General features: G+C 38.8%; 1 protein-coding gene across 7 annotated transcripts in view; it reads left to right on the forward strand.

Annotated features, from left to right (window-relative positions):
* MALT1 (MALT1 paracaspase) overlaps positions 1 to 14302 on the forward strand; it is a 39921-nt gene extending 25619 nt beyond the window's left edge. For all 7 annotated transcript variants that reach the window (XM_052778912.1, XM_052778913.1, XM_052778914.1 and 4 more), the window contains 7 exons: positions 1054 to 1231; positions 2604 to 2678; positions 3677 to 3804; positions 7449 to 7598; positions 9048 to 9205; positions 10110 to 10235; positions 11009 to 14302. In XM_052778912.1, the coding sequence (XP_052634872.1) occupies positions 1054 to 1231; positions 2604 to 2678; positions 3677 to 3804; positions 7449 to 7598; positions 9048 to 9205; positions 10110 to 10235; positions 11009 to 11473 (1280 nt within the window). In that variant the 3' untranslated portion in view covers positions 11474 to 14302. The remainder of the gene's footprint in view (positions 1 to 1053; positions 1232 to 2603; positions 2679 to 3676; positions 3805 to 7448; positions 7599 to 9047; positions 9206 to 10109; positions 10236 to 11008) is intronic.
* Positions 14303 to 21912: the final 7610 nt, after the last annotated feature.

Consider the following 21912-nt stretch of genomic DNA (forward strand, 5'->3'; position numbering starts at 1 on the left):
CTATTGCATGTTTTATTGAAGATTTTAAATCTTAAAATATTGTAGACTGTTGTGTATTGACACATGAGGGAGGTGAATGTAGGATAATCTTTTATGTCTAGGTAAGCATGCAAAGAATTTGTTTGTTTAGCAGACTCACAAGAGTCATGAGTTTGTACCTGTAAAGAGATGTAGATGCAATCAGCTAAAAATGAGTTGTTGGTAGTTTGGTAATGGGAATGTGCTTTGGAGTCCTACCAAACATGATCATGGAATAATTTCTTTTTTTTTTCCTAAATGTAAAAATATTTCTGATCCCTCCCTATAAAAAAAGACAAAAACAAATGCAGAAACTGACTCTACAGAGAAAACAGCAAAATTAAAAACTTGCAAAATGCTGTCATAGCGCAAGCAAGGTTTTTCTCTGATTTTTTTTCTAGCTGAAGTACTTTTAAGAATTACTAATGATTAATGGTAAGTAAAAAAAAAAAAATTAAAGAATAATTTTAAAGATGAGTTTCTCTCATTTAAAAAAAAAAAAAAAATCCATCCAAACTGTTCAGCATTATTTTTTTCTATCTATAAAATCTGCACTGACTCGCTGCTACTCAAAGCTTTTGCTTTGCCTAATTGCACAGGTGAAGATGATGTTTTACAGTTGGCACATTTCCTTGTTCATATCTGTGACATATATCATATATAACTGATTATTTCTGTTAGAGGTCATAACTTGACTTAAAGCATTTTAAAGAGTATTTAGCTTTGTGTGTTTGATGCAAGTATCTAACTGATTCTATTGCATGAGTGAATTTTTTTTTTTAATTTGTTGTGTCTGTGTATTGTGAAGTTGATGTTAATGTGGTTCCCCCCCCACCGCCTCCCCTTCCTTCCTGTATTAACAAAGGCATATTGATATTAAAAAAACCTGGTTGGAGTAGCTTGAATGATCTTAATCTCCCACAGACATATAGTGTGGACATAGTGCATGAAGTTTTTGACTATGCTAAAATTTATAGAAAGGTTCCAATGTACTCTTGAACTGTGTTTTCAGTCACATATATTTTGAACTCTCAGGTTTGTTATACTATGCTGGCCACGGCTACGAGAACTACGGAAACAGTTTCATGGTTCCTGTTGATGCTCCAAATCCCTACCGATCTGCAAACTGTCTGTGTGTGCAGAACATCCTCAAACTAATGCAGGAAAAAGAGACGGGACTTAATGTATTCCTACTGGATATGTGTCGAAAAAGGTATAATTTCATAATTCATTAATAGTGAGAACTGACATTAGATGTTTGAGGGACGTGTTTGCTTCACGATAAGAGGGAGAGGGTGACTGTAGTTTTGGGAACCAACTGTGAAGGTCAGTTTATTCACTGCAGCAACAGATTAAAACTGAGCCTATTCTCAAAATGAACAAATAAAACTGAACAGCCACTTTGAGAGAATAGCAAGGGATCTTGAGAGAAGGCTGGACTTCACACTGAGGAGAAATCTTTAGTCTAGGCTGAGAATTCACTGTACTTGAAAGTTCATGGTTCTGAGAATTCACAGCCTGCACCTGAATGCTTTTAAAGTCAATAGGATTCATTCATAGACTTAATTTGCCTTTGGCCTTGGATGGAAATGTGAAGCTGGTGATTAGACTTTCTGTTTCCATGGGTAGATACTTGCTTCTTGATTTGAATGACGTTTATTTCTTCTTTTTTTGTTGTTGTTTAAAAGTTATAAAGCATCAGTCTTATTAGGTAAAAGTGAAATTAGGCATCTTAAAGACGAAAAATGACCCTTTCCCCTTGCATCATTAACCATCTTCATCATTACAGGGGGAAGGAGAATCCATATGATCAAAGGCATGTTAATTTGACAGAAGGGCTCAAGTGAAGTGCTTATTTTAGAACTCTTCAGAGGCCTGGATTTCGTGGACTGCTTTTATGCTGGGGATGTTGTATCTTTATTTAGAGCTTAAAAATCAACTGGTTTATCAGATTTTTCTAAACAAAGTACTATTTTCATTCCATGTTAAGAGACTACTGTGCTTGATGAAACTTGCACTTGAAATCAGCTCTTGAGTCAGCACTTCTGAAAACTGGTCTCTAAGGAATGTTTTGTAATAGAAAATTGCTAGTGCTTTAGTGTTTATAGAGCCTCTAAACTTCACTGCTAATGAAATGCCAATGATCCAATTCAGCTTCACAATCTGCTGTCCAAACAGAAAATACAGCTACATAAGCCTCATGTCAACTATGCAGACACCATGTTTTGAAAATAAATAAATAAAATAAAATAAATTAATATAGTTTTTGTTATAACCTAAAATGGCTAGTTATCAGAAATAATTTTTTAAGAGATTGTAGCCAGACTATATATTGGTTAATATAGTATGCCCTCATCTGGGTAATGCATGATATCTGACTGTGTCTTTAGATTGTCTTCATGAAGAGTGTTGACGATGCTGATTTTTATCTTTTAGCAGTCAGGATTCATTACAGAATTGTAGGAGAGAAAAAAATTACCCTTTCTAAACTATGCTGTTTCAGTATGTTGAACAACTGTAGAGTTTGTTACTATTATTAGTTCTCAAATTATTATTTTACTTTTTTGTGTTTCCATTTATTGCAGAAATGAATACGATGACACAATTCTTATCTTAGATGCTCTGAAGGTTACAGCCAACATTGTTTTTGGATATGCAACGTAAGGAAGTTTTTCTCCTGCTGTGCCACAGAGGTTTTGAAGCCAGAAATGACCACTGAGATTGTATAGCTAATCTTTTACAGAAAAATACTAACTGTGATGTTAAAGGACCAGTAACTTATATCCATATCTGTGTCCTCATACTGTCTTTTTTACTTTGTTCTTTGAATCATTCCACAGTCTAACTGGCTGTGGAAATGCATACATAATGATTCCCAGTATTTAACTTTTCCCATTGTAGGAGTGCTCTACTCATCTAAGTATTATTTATTAGAGATGAAAAAAATGCAGAGAAGAAAAAAGCAAATTTTACCCTCAGACCCATAATGTTCTGTTTCTTTGTGCTGATGGGGAAGGGAGAGTTATGTTCTGTGTACTTAGTAATAGTACTTACTGCAGTGTGAGCTTGTACAGAAAGTCAAGTACTGTGGAGCTAGTTGATGAACTACAATATACGTGCTGTACCCTCTTTGGTCACATGTCTCCTCTGTTAATGCAAGATAAATTTCTAGAAAAAAATGTGTTGAAAATATAAATCAATAAATTATTGAAGGAGTAGCATATAGACTGGCCCCTGTGTTTCCTGTTCTAGGTGTAAAGAATAAAGTTACAACTGCAATTGAAACTATTTGAAGAGGTTGCTTAAGCAGAAAGCTAAATAACACCTCTCTATCAGTGTTCAAGTGAAGTGCAAAAGCTGTTGAATAGAAGTAGTCAAGAGCTTTAATGAAGTCTTCTATGAGAAATTTAAGCTCCTCATATAAACAGTTTGACATCAGCTCTGGTCTGTGGCCTGACTGAAAGTGAAATCTTCCCAGGATGAGTTGCTTGCAAATGAACATGAAGAGCAGGTTGGCCATAGACACAACCTGGTTTTCAAATTGTAGGGTTTCTTTCCCCCATTCCCAACATAACTTTACTCCTTTTGTCCTCATGTTGATCTTAATCATGCAGATGTTTTAGTGTTTTTTCCTTTTCTGATATTGGTGATCTCATAGGTGCCAAGGAGCAGAAGCTTTTGAAATTCAGCAGTCGGGGTTGGCCAATGGAATCTTCATGAAGTTCTTGAAGGACCGTTTGTTGGAAGACAAGAAGATTACTGTACTGCTTGATGAGGTTGCAGAAGGTGAACTCCAGCTTGCTGCATGAACAGTCTTCTCAACCTGCATTACTAAAAACTTCTTTGCTTAAATGTCGTTCTTTTCATGGTGAATGTGTTACACTACTTTAAGCTCTTTCTTGCTGCGTTTTGTTAAAATAGCAACTTTTATCAAGAAGCAGGTGCTACTGGGCAGCGCATTAACAAGGATCATGATATTATAAACGGATGTGAGCTGCTTTAATAGTGATCCTTACTTGTTCTGAGTGTCTTTCTGCATGGAGCTTTGAATTGTCCATCCACAAAAATTACTCTTCTGTCTTGTGGTGTCAGCTGCTAGTGGTAGTCCAGTCATTTCCATGTTCATTTAAACAATTAACTGAGTCCTACCTACCTCAAAGAGTCCTATAGTGATGATAATTGATTTGCTCTCTATCAAAGGGTGTAAGTGCACTATAAAGGGCAATCCACTGTTTTAATATGCCTGGTTCAGTAATTATCTTTTATAATCGATGGGAGAAGTGCTAAAGTGAAAACTGTTGAGGGAAAATGTATTGTTTCTGTGCAAACATTTGCTCAAAACATAGAAGAATAGATACAGCCGTTAGCTGTCTGTATAAGATTCTGTTATTTGTAGGTAATGTATGTAATCAGCCAAGTTCTGCTGTGGTTTCCAGTGTTCTTGGTGCAACTGCAGGTCTCAGAATTTTGGCCAGTCTGTCTTTTGACAGGGATCCAAAAAGCAGAAAAAAAATCCAAGAGAATCCTAAATGCACAGTAAAGTTCTGCTGTCAAACTGACAGAGCTTCTGTCAGTGCTCTACTGAGGAAAGGGAAGAGATCATTGGTTGACTAGCTGAAATATAAGCATGGAATTTATGTCAAACTGATGGTACTAGGAATCCAGCATACCCCCAGAGTGTAAATTGAAATGTGATGGTTCTTGGTTACTGCTTGCTTGTTTGGTATACATTCTCATATATATTCTCTGTCTTTTTACTTATAGTTGGTGTGCTGCTTGACTAGATCCCATGAAACAAACTTACCATTCTGTATTTTCAGTCTTATCTGTTAAACTTTCCATGAAGTTTCTGTGAAAAGTTAAATAAAATTTCAGAAGATCTCAGAATTATCCTGAAGAAATAGGATCTGCAGATGGTAAAACTAAAATGATTATTCTAAAACCTAGGGCAGAAGTAGATTCCCCCCTGCCCCGCACAGGGCGATGTTGTTCTTTTGCCAGGGGCACTCAGACAAGAGTGCTTTTTGCATTAAGATTTGTACTTCTTATTTGCTTACAGTACTACTCAATTTTGCCATTACCTAAATACAAAGGAAGAATTTGATAACTTGCTGTCCTCATATGTGCAGTGGTAGAAACCAGAGCTAGCTATAGCTGTGTTTAGGCCCAAATTCCTGAAACTCTTTGTTTTGAAGCAGGCCCCAATATCTTCCCTTTCTGTCATCTTTCTTGCCTTCTGGGACATTCTGACTGTTACTGTTTTATGAAAAGAGAACCCTGTAATCCACTCATCCTAGCATCAATACTATGTCTGTAGTATACCTATATACTATGTCTTTAGTTTTTATCCCTCATTTTCCCATTGTCAGCCTGTTTAAAGCAGGAGTAGTACCAGAACAGACACCCACTTGGATTCTGCAATGGTCATAGACCAATCAGTCTTTCAACTTGCGTAAGAAGTTTACAAATTTTATAATGAACAAATATCCAAAAATATTCTCACCCTCTCCCTCCTCTCATCCTTTTTGTCATTGCTTTTGGGTATTCTTAAGTGGGTTAGTATTCTCTAAGATTTCTCCCTCCTCTTCCCCCCATCTTCGTGGCTTCCCCATAAGAACATGTGACAATTCCGCCGGCACCCATTTTCCTTGCGCTTCCCCAAATGTCCAGTAAAATACGACTGACTCTTACTGCTTCGTCTGTACTGCCAGGTAATGTCACATGCTGTAGATGTTCTGATGTGTGACCTATTACTTATCTCATTCTTGAACTTGGAGTGGAGAGAAAGATTGATTTGTCAGGTAACGTGACAACCATTGTTGTCAGTAGTACCAGACATTGGGTGCTAATGGGTACATTGGTGCACTGATGACACTTGAAAATGTTCCAAAGGAGTGTTCATGTTAAAAGTATTCCATGTAAATAGCCTTCATTGTTTCTTTTTTTTTTTTTAATGAACTCATAAATGGAAATTTTCTAGGATTTTTTTAATTCCCTTTGCACACTATAGGTTTTGACCTTCTACATGCAGCAAAACTATCTGAAAATGTCACTTTTAAATGTAATTGAACAAATATAGGGAGACCCTAATAAACTGGAGTAAGTTTGAATCACAAACTGGTTAAAGTTGGAAAGGACCTGTGGAGATTGTCAAGTCCAACCCTGCTGCTCAAAGCACAGTAAACTAGAGCCGGTTGCTCAGGACCTTGTCCATGTGGGTTTTGAATGTCCTGAAGGATGGAGACTCCACAATCTCCCTGCACATCCCGTCCCGGTGTTTGATCACCCTTAGAGTAAGAAGTTGTTTCTTATGGTTAAGTGGAATTTTCTCTATATCAGTTTGCATCTCCTTCCTCTTGTACTGTCACGGGTCTTGACTGAGAAGAGTCTGGCTCTGTCTATTTTACTTTCCCTCATCAAGTATTTATACATAGTGATAAGAAGTCCCCTGAGCCGTGTTCTCTCCAGTCTAAACAGTCTCACCTCTCTCAGCACCTCATCATAAGAAAGATGCTCCAGGCCCCTCATCTCTGTGACCCTTCATTGTATTCTCTCCAGTATGTACATGTCATTTTTGTACTGGTGAGCCCAGCAGTGGACACAGACTCCAGATGTGGCCTCACCAGTGCTGACAAGAGAGGAAGGATCACCTCCCTTGTCCTGCTGGCAACACTATTCCTGTTGGATGCCTTTACTACAAGAATGCATAGCTGGCTCATGGTCAGCTGGGTGTCCAGCAGGTCCCAAGGTCCTTCTCTGCAGAGCTGCTTTCCAGTGAGTCGGTCCCCTTTCTGTACTGCTGCATGGGGTTATTCCTGCCCAGCTGCAGGACTCAGTATTTCCTGTTGTTGAACTTCATGAGATTCCTCTCTGCCCAATTCTACAGCCTGTCCAGGTCCCTCTGAATGGCAGCACAATCCTCTGGTGTATCAGCTACTCCTCTCAGTTTTTAATCATCTGCAGACTTGCTGAGGTTACACTCTGTCCTGTCATCCAGGTCATTAGTGATGATGTTAAATAAACAGTATTGGCCCCTTTATCAACCCCTAAAATACTCCACTTACCTCCAATTCTTTAGAAATCCCCTCCAATGGTATTATTCACATTCTTGAAATTAGTCACTTTAATTAGGACCTTACTGAATCAGAGCTGTGATATTGCTTGAACTGGTCTTGAGAAAAAATGTGAGAGCATGTTGACTAGGAGACATGCAAAACCCTCAGGACTCTCTGCAGGCATCTGGCATGCTGTTTTAACCTTAAGTGAATGAATAGCTGAGCAATGAATACTTCTAAAACTGCAAGTTTTTATGGATGTGCTGACACTGGCATAACCATAGCAACCACACAACATTGCAGTGATGTATTTAATTTAGTTAGAATTTCAGCAGTATTGATTTTGAAAGAAAACTATGTGCATCTTATTTTTAGATATGGGCAAGTGTCACCTTACCAAAGGCAAGCAAGCTTTGGAAATCCGCAGCAGTTTGTCTGAGAAAAGGGCATTAACTGATCCCATTCAACAAACCGTATCTTCTGCAGAGTCTCTGGCACGGAACCTGCAGTGGGCCAAAGCTCATGGTATAGTACAGTCTACTTTTAGATGATCCTCCTGGCATGATGGGAAAAATAAGAAGATGTACTTCCTTAATAATCTCTAGTCTGTGGGTTGTGATATTGAATGGAAATGGAAGAAATTCAAGTTCATATCTGAATTTTCATTAGTATGTTCAGATCTTGGAAATGTTTGTGTTGGGGTTTACCTCTACATGAGATTGTAATGAACAGGTGGAATTCATCCTGAGTAAGTAAGTATATTTAAGACCACTCAAACACTGTAGGGGGGACTTACATGATGTCTACCTCCTGGGATAATCTCCCAGTAGTCTGTTTGTGTCTAACAATGACACTTTTAAGACGTCGTTAATGTCATGCTAAAGTCATCACCTAAAACAGCCAGGTGAACTGTATGGTAAAAGTGCATGATGAAAAGGAGTTTTCAATGTATACAACTAAGAAAACTAGAGTAAGGGTGAGATCAGTTCAGGCTTTCTGTACTTCTTTTAAGAAGGGCAGTGGGGTTTAAGACCTTTTTACCTTTTCACCTAAACGTGTTGGAGTACATTTTAAAATTTCTTTGACAGATTGGGCAGTAGGTCAAGGGTGGCATTTTTAAGACAACTAGTCATGTAGGCAGACTCTTTCACAGATGTAGATTTTTATTTGTGGAATCAAGCCCTTAATTCTTGTTTGTTAAATGATTGAAATGCAAAACAAAAACTATAAAGACATAACGTTATCTTAGTTTATTTGTTTTAAGCCATGTATTGAAGAGAATGTGTTTGGAATTTGGGAAGAGAATAACCTTTATATTTGTATAAAGGTATGTCTATGATAATGTTAAATAATCCACTTTCAGTGGGAATAGAAAAATCGGTACAAAGCATACAGACACAGAATGATGTTACTGACCCTTGAGCACTTTCAGATACATTCCTATGGATTGAGAAAGAACCACAATATAAAGAAGAAAAATGCTGCGGGCTAGGCTTTGTGAATGTGTGCATAGGCTGCGAAAGGAAAAGAATGTACCTGAAACTTGTTTTCTGTGAAATTCAAAGGTTCTTAAAATGCTACAGCTGTGTCACATATATTGGATATAGACCATATTAACCTTACCAGTTTGATTATAGATATGTAAACAATTTATTGGGTCAGCAAGCTATATCCTATTTACAGTAAATGTTGCCTTGCTAGTTGCACAGAGATTGGAAAGAAACCTGCGAAGCAGAAGTGGAGTCAGCTCTCTGTGGCAGTGTCTGCCAGTTACTGTGTGATACTAGCAAATAATGTTGCTGTCTGGTTAGCTTCTAACCTGGTTTGCTTCAGTGTAAATATGTGATAGGTAGAGGGAGGGTAGAAGAAGAGGTTTGTACCTTTTAAAACTTTCGAATTTAAAACAAAATTTAAAAAAGAAAATACATATGCTAAGTTTTATTTAGAATGTAATGATGTGTTATTTATTTGCAGAGCTTCCAGAAAGTAGGTATCTTGAATTCAAATGTGGTGTTCAGATTCAGTTGGGGTTCGCAGCTGAGTTTTCCAATGTCATGATAATCTACACACGAATAGTACAGAAGCCACCTGAAATAGTAGTTTGCAGAGCCTACGTTACAGACTTCGCACTTGTAAGTGCTTCCTATTGGTGTCTTGGTGATCTCCCTCCACTGAAGCTGAAAATTGTCTGGTCTATACACATTGAACTGCATCTTTTGTAATAAAAAGGGTCTAAACTGTTGACATGAGGTGCTTACATGTGTGTCTGTACACACATTTACTTCTTTTTTTTTTTTAAATGCATATTTTTAATATATATAAAAATACATTAAAATTAACCTGGGGTCATCTTTTTCAAAGTTTCCTTTGTTTTTCATTGTCTAATATCAAGTATGTGTTATATTTAATTAAAGAAGTTAAATGTCAATAGCTCCTATGTGAGCTGAGGACACATCTACCTTGCAGGACAAGGTTGCTTAGGCTTTAGTTTTACGGTTCTTTAACACCTGGGTGATCCTGTCCAGTTCCATTGATGTTACTCAGCTGATCACAGTAAGGTGAAGGATAAAACAGAAAGCTCCTTGGGGCAAAAAACTGTCTTTTTTGATGTCTATGAAGGAGGACATGGGGCAGAAAACCTTTTTAGATAGAACAAACAGGACATTACTGATGCTTTATGAATAAAATATTTCAGTTAATGTGCATAATAAATACATGTATTTTTAGCCCACAGCATTAGTGTTATAGTACTGTACTTCATAGTAGAAGTTAGGTAAAAAAAAAGCAACCCTGAAGCAAGCACAGCAAATTTGACAGGAACCATCAGCAAAAGAGGGTAACCTACTCAAATGTAACCCCATCTGCCTGTGTGACTAGCAGTGGTTTCAGCAGCTTTTGCAAGTAATCCAAGATTGGCATTTTCTTTTCTTTTAAGAAGAAGAAAATGCTGACTTTATAAAAAGAAGTACTGCTAACTATTTTATGATCTACAAATTCTGTACCTTCAGTTAAGTTCTCATTTCTTTCTTGCAACAGGACCTGGATGTGGATCCTAAAGAGGCCAATAAAGGAACTCCTGAGGAAACTGGAAGCTATTTAGTATCAAAGGACCTTCCCAAACACTGCCTCTACACCAGGCTAAGTTCACTGCAAAAACTAAGGGTTAATATATATTATTCCTCACAAGTTTGTTTAGATAATTTAGATTAATCATGTTGCTTTGCAGTTCTGTTGAGGTAGCTGTGTATTGTCTGCATAATGAGTAACATGTTCTTTGGAGGGAAAAAATGGCTAATAGCACAATTTAGTGATTTCAGTTTCTTAGCTGAAAAATAAAAGCCAAGGAATCAATGCAAATGCAATCCTGATACCGTAGTGTAAGGCACTTTATTTTCTAGGCCTGTACTGAACTTTGACAAGATGATTATTTTTGTGAGGATCGTGTATTGCACACTGTGGGAATGTTCTAGCGCCCTGTAGTACAAGAAGAATGTGACCTGAAGCAGACCTGCATCTTACAAAGTCATTAGTTAGGAGATTAAAATGTTACATATCATCTCCTTCCATTTCAACATGTACTCTTGGGCATGCAGTTTTTGTAAACGTTCTCACTTCAACATACTGTGGCACTGTTAAGTTTATCTCTGTATCTTTTGTGTCGTGAACATCTGTGCTGGGTATCATGTGGTATCTCTTCTTCAGTGGTTTTGGTAGCTGATGTAATACAAGTGCTTCTAGAAATAAAGACTATCAGGTGAGCAAGTATTAACCAAAAGAGGTCCTCAGTAAACAAGTCTTGCCTAATACATGTCTTTAGCTCCTGAAAAGGTTAGTCTCCTCTAGTAGGCTGTGCCTCTGTAAGTGTTTCCTATATTGTTTATTTGAGGAGGAAGGGTAACATTTTTTTTCTCCCCCCCTCCCTTCCTCTTTTGCAGGAACACTTGATCTTCACTGTTTGCTTGCACTATGAGTATCCAGGAATAGAAGATACAATGGATGAAAGAAAGGAGGTTAATGTTGGGAAGCCCCTTATTGCTAAATTAGGCCTTCATCATGGATTCAAAAATAATAACTGTCTCCAGACCTGTTGCATGGCTAATAATCCTTTTCATAATCAAATAGAATCAAGTCCAGTAGCAACTAAATACTATGTCCCTAGTCATTGCCAACCCAATTCCTGTCCAGGCATTTACCATCCAAACCATATTTGCTCAGACAGCGTCAGACAACCAGAGGCATGTTCTTGCAATGGGACTTCAAGGATATTAGCTTCAAGACATGAAGTACAGAATTACTCACCCCCTGTGGAAAAGAGTAATGTACCAGTAGAAACCACTGATGATACTGTTGAACTGGAATTCCTTCTCTCTGACAACCTCAGATTCTCTAAACAGCAGTAGCTGTGATGTGTTCAGAATAGACTAGAGTATCATCCTTGAATAGGGGACCTTCCACACTGCTTATCCATCTTCTGGAGTTTGGGGGCTTCAGGGCAAAGCGATCGGAGAGTCTAGAGGTGCTACTGACAATGAGGTTATCGTGAAAGTTTTTCAGATCCAGAGACAAGACTGGACTAATAGATTTAGGAATGAAAAAGGCTTGATTTTTATTTTTTTCTCCTACCGTTTGATGTTTGATACAGGGAAAAACCTGAACTCCTCAAAGTTTCCTATTCCATTCTCTGGCAGTCAAGCAGCTAACAGAGGCAGTCATGCATTTCTGGGAGGAAGCTGCTTATCTCTGTTAGGGGATGAATGCATAAAAGCCTGGCTGTGGTGTCAAAGTTTCTCTTGAGTTAGTAAAGCGTTGGATCTTCCCAGCTGCTTCTGCGGTACCTACTGGAGTTATAATATTTACTGTAAATACATTTTTCATAAATTTTCTGTTTTCAGAGAGGAATTGCTCATCCTATACAAAACCAAGGTAAACATTTATAGCTGTCAGAGGAAAAAATGTTGACAGAATTAAGCAGAAAAATGAATTTCCATGTCCTCTGTGTTTTAACATGATTTTTAAAAATCCATTAGCCCCAAAATGATAAATATACCTTTCTCTCCTCCATATTTCAGTTTCAATTGTTCAATATCCAGGGATTTCTTTTTACATAGTGCATTAAAATAAGGTTTTATGTGTTTATATATGTTGTAACAGCCTCCTGTTGAGTATATAAGATGACACAACATAAATGAACTGAGCAAAGAGGGAGCTGTTACAGAAGTGAAGATACTGTGGTTTAATATTCCAGTGTTAAGAATGTCTCCTTCAGACCTCAGTTTCTTTCCTTATGTATGTATTAGGATCAGTCACTGACGTTCCAGTCCCTTGGTTGTAGCTAATAATCGGCTTTGCATTCTCCTCTCTCATGGTCACATGTCCAGTGTCTGGCAGCAACCGACAGATAGATGAAGACCTGTGCAAGGAAAGCAAGACCTGAACTGAGTAAACTAAACTTAACATTATCACTTTTTTTTTTCTTTTTGGGTTTTTGGTTTTGGTTTTTTTGAGAGAGAACTACAAATTGTCAGGTATTCATACTGTGGTAAATTGTTCTTTTAATGATAATCTTTCTCTTATGTAACACTTCAGAAATCAGATCAGCAAAATCTTGAAAGGTGGTCTTTTCATATTCTGGAAGAACACTAAATGGAAGGGTGAGGAAAAAGTGCCTGTTCATAGCAAGCAAAGTATTGTATAATTAGTCACACATGCTGAAGGCTAAAAGTGAATGGGCAAGATGAGTGAAAACTTTGAGGTTCTTCAGGCTGAGGTTACAGGGATGGTGTTCCTTGACACCAGCTGTTGCTTTTCTGTGGTGATTTTAAAAAACAAACAAAAAAACCCTACTCAGTTGATTTCCAGGCCAAATGAATTTGTATTCCTTCAAATAAAAATGCTAAAAATCTACCCTAAAACTGTGAAAATCCAAGATAAAGCTTCCAGTACACACAAACTTACAGAAGATAAAGCAACTTCAAATGCAGTCTGCTGAAGGTGAGGGACATGTGCTTCATGTCACGACCTGGCACTTTGTATATAGCCCTACATGTGTGCGTTTGCTCCAGAGCTCAAAGGTGGAATTCATCTCTCCATAGACTAGGTGCCAGAAGTAAGCTAGTCTTCTAGGTCCTTTAGCCTCTGAACGCCAGAATCTCACTATTAGAGGTAGAGACATAGGCATCTTCAGAAGACAGTTGATCATCTACTGAAAGGCAAATGAGCTTCTTTCATATGATGCTTTATTGCTTCATTGAACAAAGGGAACAGATACACCTAGCTCAGGCTAGCTGCTGAGCTTTTTACATGATGCAAAATTTATTGATCTATGTTCCGGAAAGGGCAGTTTTGCTCACCAAACTGTTTTGCATATTCAGGTTGAATAGTTTGGTCAAAAAAGACACAGTATTTTTTTTAATGTTTGATTTTGTTTCAATATACCAAAGAATCTGTGACTTGCTTATGTGTATCTGCGGATGAATGTGAGAACACAGATGTTTTATTAGGTCTTTAAAAGTCTTGATGCTTTTAAAGCATGAAAATATCAGGGTGTGAGGTAATTAAAATTCAAGGGAGCTTTCAGATATGGGTAGTAGCCTCTCCTGCCCTGGTAATATTGATAAGCAGTATTGTTTTAATTAAGATCCTCATCATGAAATAATTTTTTACTTTAGAAAAATTACCATAGCACTTTTCATTAAGTAGGTAGCAAAAAATAAAATAGCTGAATTTCATTGATGTGGTGGACAAAGCAGTTTAAATCTTCAGTTGAGAGTGCTGCCTTCTGGTGGGATCTGGTAGTTTTACAACATGTTGGCTGGACACTGAGGGAGGTGCTGTATGTGGCCATAACAAGTTTCAGATGGGAATGCTAACGCATCATTAACTAGATCTGTTGATCTTCAAATTCATCTGTGCTGAAAGGTGGATATATGTTTATGGATATTAATGTAGTTATTTCCAGAATGACAGCCACGCTTGAGTAATCTGCAAATGGCTTGAGTTTCTGATTTTCTCCTTTCTCTTGGAGGGTATTAAATAGTGAAATATTTATTGATGAATGAGATGTACCTGTGCATTAACTATCCTGTGCAATTGACTTATAAATCAAAAATTATAGCTTAAGACATGGTCTAGTACTGTAATACTTAGCTAATACTTTGTCACAGTTTCCTAATTTGTATAAAAGCTTATTCTGTTCCTTACTGTGTAATAAATTGTTGTCCACAAAACGATCTATCTGTGCATATGTAGTTGCTACATTCTTCTACTCCTCTGAGTTTAAAAAGCCCAAAACTTTATTAAAACAAAGCATATAATAAAATAATTTCCTTAACAAAAAAGAAGGGGAAATCAGAGTCATGAGCTTTGGCTCAAGTTAAACATTATCTGCACCCTGGGCCTGTACAGGTTTCTCAAACTACGCACTTCAAATGCTTGTCTGTTTGCAGGTGCACTCCGTCATGGCATGGGAAGGGCTTCCAGGAGCAGCAGTGCTGATGTGTGAGTAGCTGTCTCCTGGCACGATGTAAAACTAACTGTGGGCAGTCAGCTGGTACATTACGGTGGAATAGCTGGTCAGCACTTGGTGAATTTTCTGCTACTGGGGAGCTCTGACATATGTTGACTAGTTCTCCAGTTTAGTACATGGTCCAATGGTACGCAGTCTTTGTCAGCCTAGGTAGGTTTGAGGATCGATACCTAAGATGCTTGAGATGTAACTACATATGAACATGGTAAAGAGAAGATCACAGAACTGTAGAGATCGGGGGGGGACCCGTGCAAATCGTCTGACAAAACTCTACCTGTGGCAGTGGGGTCTGTGGAGGAAAACTTGATTGTTCTAAGCTCTCCTTAAAAAGGGAATGGTGATGAAAAGGCATTTTCTTATTGCATCACTGCCTTTAGGGACTGCTTTAACTGTTTTAATCATTGGTATTAAGGGCGAAATATTCTGGTTCTTAAGGGCAAGCTGTAAGAGGCATCCCTTTCCTTTGGCCCATATCCAGTAAAGCACTTTAAAAGTTCAGCATGCATAAATTAAGTGAACATTTAAATCCCAGTGAAATCAGTGGGATTAAAATATGTGACTAAACCTAGGCATTTGTTAAAGCTCTCTTTGGTTTGTGATGCCCTTTCTGAACTGAAGCCTTGGGTGGTTTTTTTTCCTGAAGTGCAATTGTTTGGGGAAAATACTTATTTTTTTCTTGAAGTATCTGCTAGGCTAAGTTACTTTGCTGTCTGCTTTATCCATAGCTGTAGGTTTTTGTGTAACATAGGTGTTTGTTATTCGGTTTTGGGTGTTGAATAGGTTTGGAAGAAAGTTTTTAAAGTAATCCAAATAAGCTCAGGTTTCTCTGGCAAAGGAAGAGTTCAGAAAGGCCAATACGCTTCTTCCATTTCCCTTCCCCACACTGCAGTAAGGTGGGGTAATTTAAATGCAAGAAGCTATTGTTAATGCAGCATTAAGCTTCTGAGAGTGATCCTATTTCTAGTGAGCGATAGGAATAGAGGAGCGTGAGAGGCTTATCAAGAAAGTGGTCTTCAAAATTAATGGCTTAGGATTCATTTGGTCTTTTGGTTTGGCATTTTGAATTTCCTGTCCTTGGCATTTGCTGACTATGCTGGCCCTGCTCTTCTCCAATCTATAGAAGACAGTGCTGGGACTTGACATGGCACCAACTGCCACTGGCTTTGGGTAAGCATCCTCTTGTGTATTTCTGTGTTGTGGCAAACCACCAAAGGAGATCCGTACCATTACAAGCAGTAAGACATTTGTATTGTCCTATAGGAGCATCTTTCTCTGCTAGTCTGCTTTGTTTTCTGTCTTCTCCACTTTGTATGAGTTCTGTAGGGCAGAAGATTTCTCTCTTGAGGTGTTTCTTGAATAGCACTCTAAAATCATGGTGCTGTTGGTAGGTGTAGTAGGAAGGATTTTACAGTTCTGCATAAGTCTGTTCTAGTGCACCGTCAGCCATTTGTCACACACTGTGAGAATGTCAGAACAGTTGTTACATTGTGAAGGCATTAAGTAGCCAGAATATCATTTTGGTACTCAAGCTGACCCTGGTTAGAAGTATTCACTGACGTAATTCTCTGACCTGATTTTTGGCACAGCTGAGATCTGAAACCTTCTTGTGGTAGAGATGATCAGCTGGTGTTCCTGGATTGCAGTATTTAACGCCAGAGGTCACAGAAACCAGTGAACTTCATACCTAATGTTGAGATTGTGGGAAGACGATAGCCAAATACCATGGGTAAAGTTTTATCCTCAGTCTAGGTCACGTAGTGCATTGATCTAATGGAGTTTTTCAAGTTTTCGTTGCCCAGGATGAGACTTTGTTATTTCTCTCAAAATGCAGCTATTTGAACAGCAGGAGGTATTTGAATAGTTCCATCTTTTGACTTGCTCAAGCCATTTCCTCTTGCAGTCCAATCAAAGCATTGTTCATACTGGATTGGAGAAATACCTTCCACAGAAATGGTAGGAGTGAATTTACCTTCTATATCTACATAAAAATCTGCAAGCTACCTCCTCAGTAAAACAACCTTTTATCTTGAGAGTCAAACTGTCTCTTTGGCTACAGAAGACCATCTGCACTGTGTAACTCTTCACTAAGAGATTTCAAGGCTGGTTTTGCTGTCTCTGTAGTTACTGCTTTTGTTCATGCATCAACTACTTTTCCTCATTCTGTCAGCTAATTAATAGCTTTGGCAGGTTTCGCATACATTAAGCTTCAGGGCTGTGTTCACCTTGACATATATTCCTGACTACTGTAAGTATAAAGCATTTCAGTATTACTCCTTCCTTGCACAGAATTTTAATTCACGCAGAGTAAGATCTTTTTGGAGTGTGGCATTTTGAGATCTAAGGTGTTTGCTATGAATTGGAGATAGGTTTAGGGTATCAGGTGTGGGAGGAGGGTTGGGAATTTGGGGGGGGTTGGTGGTTTGGGGGTGTTTTTGTTTTTTTTAAAGTTTGATCATCCTTTTAGTTTAGTAATTGCAATAGTCTAGGAGTAGAGTAAGAACACCTCCATGTTGTGGAAATTAAGCAGTTACTTAATTTCTAAGGTACAACTGCTGCAATTTAGTCATACTGGGCTTATTTTAAGAGCTAATAAGAAAAAATGCTGTCTCCCATCCTTGTTGCCGCACACAGTGAGCGTGAGACCAGGATCCATGTGGGTGGGTGTTACCACAGCGACCAGCCTCCGCACCTGCATCTGCAGCAGATGCAGAGGAAGTGACTAGGACTTCCCCATCCGTTCTTTAGACAGAATCAGTCATTTGCTAGCACCCTGCTTTCATTTTTCAAAGTCAATTGAAATTAGTATGAAAAGTCTTCAACCTGCTATGCAAATGACTTCTCTACACGTAAGATCAAACAGCTCTCAGATGTTTTCCTGGGCTCACTTATGACTCAACACGGCGGATAGGATTTGTTTCACCTCTTTAAAGGTGAGGCAGCTCTACTTTCTGACATCCTATAAGAGCGTGTATGTTGGGCGTGCATGGTAGGACAGCACAAGTTACCCCGTGAAGGCAGGCGCCTCTCTCCTATCGATTACCATCAGCCAGCCTAGAGACCTAGAGAAGCCTATCTGTCCAGCCTCTACAGAGCTGAAACTGCTGACATTTAATTCCCCTCTGAATGTGCTGGTTTTCAGTGCTGTAGGTATTTAAAGTGGTCCCAGGATTCTTCTCTGTTCACGGCCTGTCTTTGTCACACCTGTCAGCTTTTCTCCTTTCTTTTCCCTTCTGTTGAATGCCAGTAGTACCCATGGTACCTGCCTCACAGGACCAACTGAGGATTAGTCCAGACATTTCTAAGAACTGTTTTGAGATTGTCAGAATGTACCAAATTTGACATTTTTTTTTGTCTGTAAGAAGCATTACAGTCTTTCAAGGAAGTACAGAGCAGCTATAAAATATTGATTTGCTGATTCTCAAAGTTTTGTAGGTTTTGCTTTATGCCTGTCTTAGTGATATGCAGAAAACTGCTGCAGACTCTGCTTCAATGTTGCAGCTGCAAAGAAAACATTTGAAACACCCATTAGATTATCAGCTCTGCTTTTAGTGGAAATAATGGGTTCATTTTAATCAGCAATAGCTGTGCGTCATGCCAAGCCGTTTACCTGTCCTGGCAGGTAGAGAACTGCAGCTGTCTGCACGCTGCATTGTGATCACAGACGTTATTTTCTGGTTAAGGGTGGAGTGGGTTTTGCAGCACGTAAATCAAAGGTAGGACTTCTTACACATTACAGTGGGAGACTCCCTGCTCATTTCTGTCATACTGTCTTCACTGGCATAATCCTGGTTGTAAGACGGCAGCCCCCTCGTGTTAAAACACACTTTCCTCTGATGGGGTAGATGGGAGCAAACCATTTGCTAGCTGTGTGCCATATGTTTTCTTTGGCTCCTCTTTTTTGAGGAGTGTTTCTTGTTCTTGTGGGGTCAGGTGAAACAACTGTGAGCCCAACAGAAGTAGTTTATAAATGTCAGTGAAACCCATGTTATATTTTGTACTGTATGAAGTATAGAAAAGAGAGAGAAAACTGTGTTTCTGCAGCCCGTCAGAAACAATGGCAGCACCCAGCTGGCATAGAACTGGCGATGGACGCAGACCTGTGCCGGCTGCCGCTCCGTGACCTCTCCGTTGCTGCCTCTCTGGAAGCTGCTCTAACCTTAGGCTGAGATCAGCAAGTCACAGCCAGCTCCCCGCGCCCCTCCTGAGGCAGTTTAGAGTGGTGGACTAACAGGTACTGAATACTTTACCACTGTAAATGCTGCCATGTAATAAAGGACTTCGGGGGCACAAAAATTGCAAGTGCTAGAACTCGCCGGGAGCTAGCTTTTGTCAAACACAGCAGGAGAAAATGCCTGCAGAATTGCATTATTAACAGAGAAACATGACTGAAATAAATACTCATTTGAGTGCACCGAGCTAATTAAGTCATGAACTCTTTCACCTGATGAGCCAAAGTGATAAATTAAATCTCCTGGTACCACCTAAAGCCATAATTCTAAGGATGCTTTTTGAAGAACTCTATAGATTGTTAATAAGTTTAATTTTTAAATTACAGAAATATTTTTGCATTATAACTCCTAGTTATTGCATACTGTGTTTGTTTAAAAATAAGTTTATGTGCACACATATATATATATATGATTTTCATTGTTTTAAATGGGCCTTAACACAGTGCAATATTTTCTCTTAATGAAAGCATGCAAGATGTAATATGAGTTGTAGAGTATAAGAAGTGTGTTGCAAACCACCACCAAACTCTCATCCTCCTTTCCCTCATGGTCTGTTTTTTAATTTATATCCTTTTACAGAATCCATACCTGTGCACCTAAGTCTGTTACTGCTGCCTAGGCATTCATTGATTTAGCAAGCACCAGCACCGTTTCTTTTGAGAAGCCCCAGGACACCTTTAGGTGATCTGTTTATCCACTGAGTTTCCAAGTTCTTTTTAACATTCTTTCTCCAGCCATAACTCTTTGAGTCCAGCACACTGGGCTCACGTTGCAGGGACTACATCCAAATTCCTGCATGAGAGTTTGTATGTCATCTTCTGTTTCTGGTGGATGCATGAACGTTTGGCAGTGCAAGCCCTTGTTCCAAGGCTGATCTGGAGATACAGTTTCATCTATGCTGCTCTGCAGTTAAGGAATAGTTACAAAACTTCCTAGTCTGTTTGGTGTTTAATGTTAATATTAAACTCTGCTATTTCATTTCACAATAAATGGCACTTAGAACACTCCTTTTTCCACAAGACTGGTCTGTATAAGCTTTGGCTGAAGAAGTTTGTTGGCTTACAGTCTTCCTGTGTAAAGGAAGCACTTGACTGAAGTAGGTATATTCACAAAACTTTGGATCATGGATGGATGGACGAGGTCGCAGCTCATCTGCACCTTATTCTTTGGCATCCTCTCTCAACTGTAGCACTGCTTTATATAAAAATAATAGATAATCAGATGTCTGTTGCTTTTGATTTGGGCACATTCAACTCAGATCTTTAGTACTAGATAATCTACAATAAATTAAACTCTGAAATTTGTGTGGAACTGTAAGTTTCCATTCATTGGTGGTCCTCCAAACTTGGCCTCTAGCTTTGGACCAACATTTCTAAGCTGAATTTCTTGGGGGTTTGGCTTCCGTTCAACTTTACAACTGTTTGTGAGGTCACTCATTCCCTGGGATGCAAAAAGATATTTCTAGAGTGCAAATTCTACTTAGCATGCAGCGGTTTTTATTTCAGTTCTCATGTGAGAAAGATTACTACTAAAACACTCCCTGAAGCAATACCAATAAATTGGTCAGATTCAGACTATATTACTGAGGTTGAGACTTGTTACTTTGCTGGTTCTGAAGTTATTCATGATGAAGACAAAAGCTAGTATAAAAAAAACATTTAGCAAGAAGCTTTTCTATCAAAAAGACATTTCTGCCTACATCTATGTTCTGCCAAAAAACCATATTGCTTGTGATGAAAAATTGTCATTAATATCTTCAACCCAAAAGCAAATTTCTGGAAAGGCAGAGAATAGTTCAGGTTGAACAAAAAGTCCAATTCTAGTTCTCTGAGAAGACCTGCTGCCTGCAAGGAGGCTCGTGCAGCTAGAGCTTAAGGAGCTGCCCACTGAGGTTGTATTTGCCAATGAGTTCATGTGCTGGATTTAGCTCAGTGCCCAGGATACCTGAGCTGTAGAAGGGACTTGAATGGGTGCTTGACTTACTGCTGTGTTAAGTAATGATACTGTGTTCTGTAGCATCCTTCTCTACATCTCCAGACAGAGAGTAAAAAGCTGCTTTTGTTTCCATCTTAACAAAAATTTTGAAACTGCAGCACTTTACAAAAGCAAGCTCTTGGGCTCTGGTCTGCAGCAGTCTACAGCTCACTCTCTTCCACAGCTTGCATGGCAGAGGCCAGGAACTGGTGTCTTTTTGGAGAGCTGCTCACTTCTGCATTGCCAGTTCATGGTGCTCTTAGTCATTTGAAGTGACTAACTGTTAATCCTAATTGACCTCTTTCTACAGCACAGAGTCCACAAGCGGCATTCCAGCAGGCAGGCTGAAATAAAGAGCAGCATCATAAAGCATCTGCCCCTGCTCCCTCAATGCTGGGGGTCAGTGGCCAGAAACATTGAAAGTGGACAGCATGAGGCAATTAACGCCACTGCAACCAGTTTGCAGAGAAATTAACCTGAACATTTTTCCTTTTGCCTGATACACTTCTTTTAAATAAGCATTTGAAAAGGCTTGTTTTATGCTGTGTCTGTGAATGTATAATTTAATAGTCCATCATTCTTAAGAATATTTGGCATTTAAACATGTCTACAAAATAAATGCAAACAGATACCCTACATGGTATATAAAGTAAATGCTACTACATGTTAACTTAAAATATCACTCTCCATTTCACTGCATTGCAAAACTACGCTTGCAGAGTTTGATCCCCAAAATTGAGTCATGTAATAAAAGTTTGCCTCATAGACCCAATTGTGAAATTATTCTGGTAGTGTACTTGTACATCGAAAGCAATTTTTTTTTCCAAGTTTGCTGTTTCAAGTGTCATGGAGCAGAGGTCTGTGTGTTCTGCCACTGTCTCTAAGAAGGTCAGCAAGGTCTGGGTGGAAAAGCCCAGGGCTGGGAGTCAGGGTACCTGCATCCACTCCAGACAGGACCAGATGTCCCAGGTAATCGTGGAGTCCTCTAAAACAAGAGATGCTTTTGGTGTGTGAGGTTGTAACAGTCCCTTTCTTTTCATCTAATACATGGTGTTGTTGTATGTCTGAAAAAATACGATCTTTTATTAGACGGAATTCGTTGCTGTGTTGG

Source organism: Harpia harpyja, chromosome Z (genome assembly GCF_026419915.1).
Source record: "Harpia harpyja isolate bHarHar1 chromosome Z, bHarHar1 primary haplotype, whole genome shotgun sequence".
Lineage (NCBI taxonomy): Eukaryota > Metazoa > Chordata > Aves > Accipitriformes > Accipitridae > Harpia > Harpia harpyja.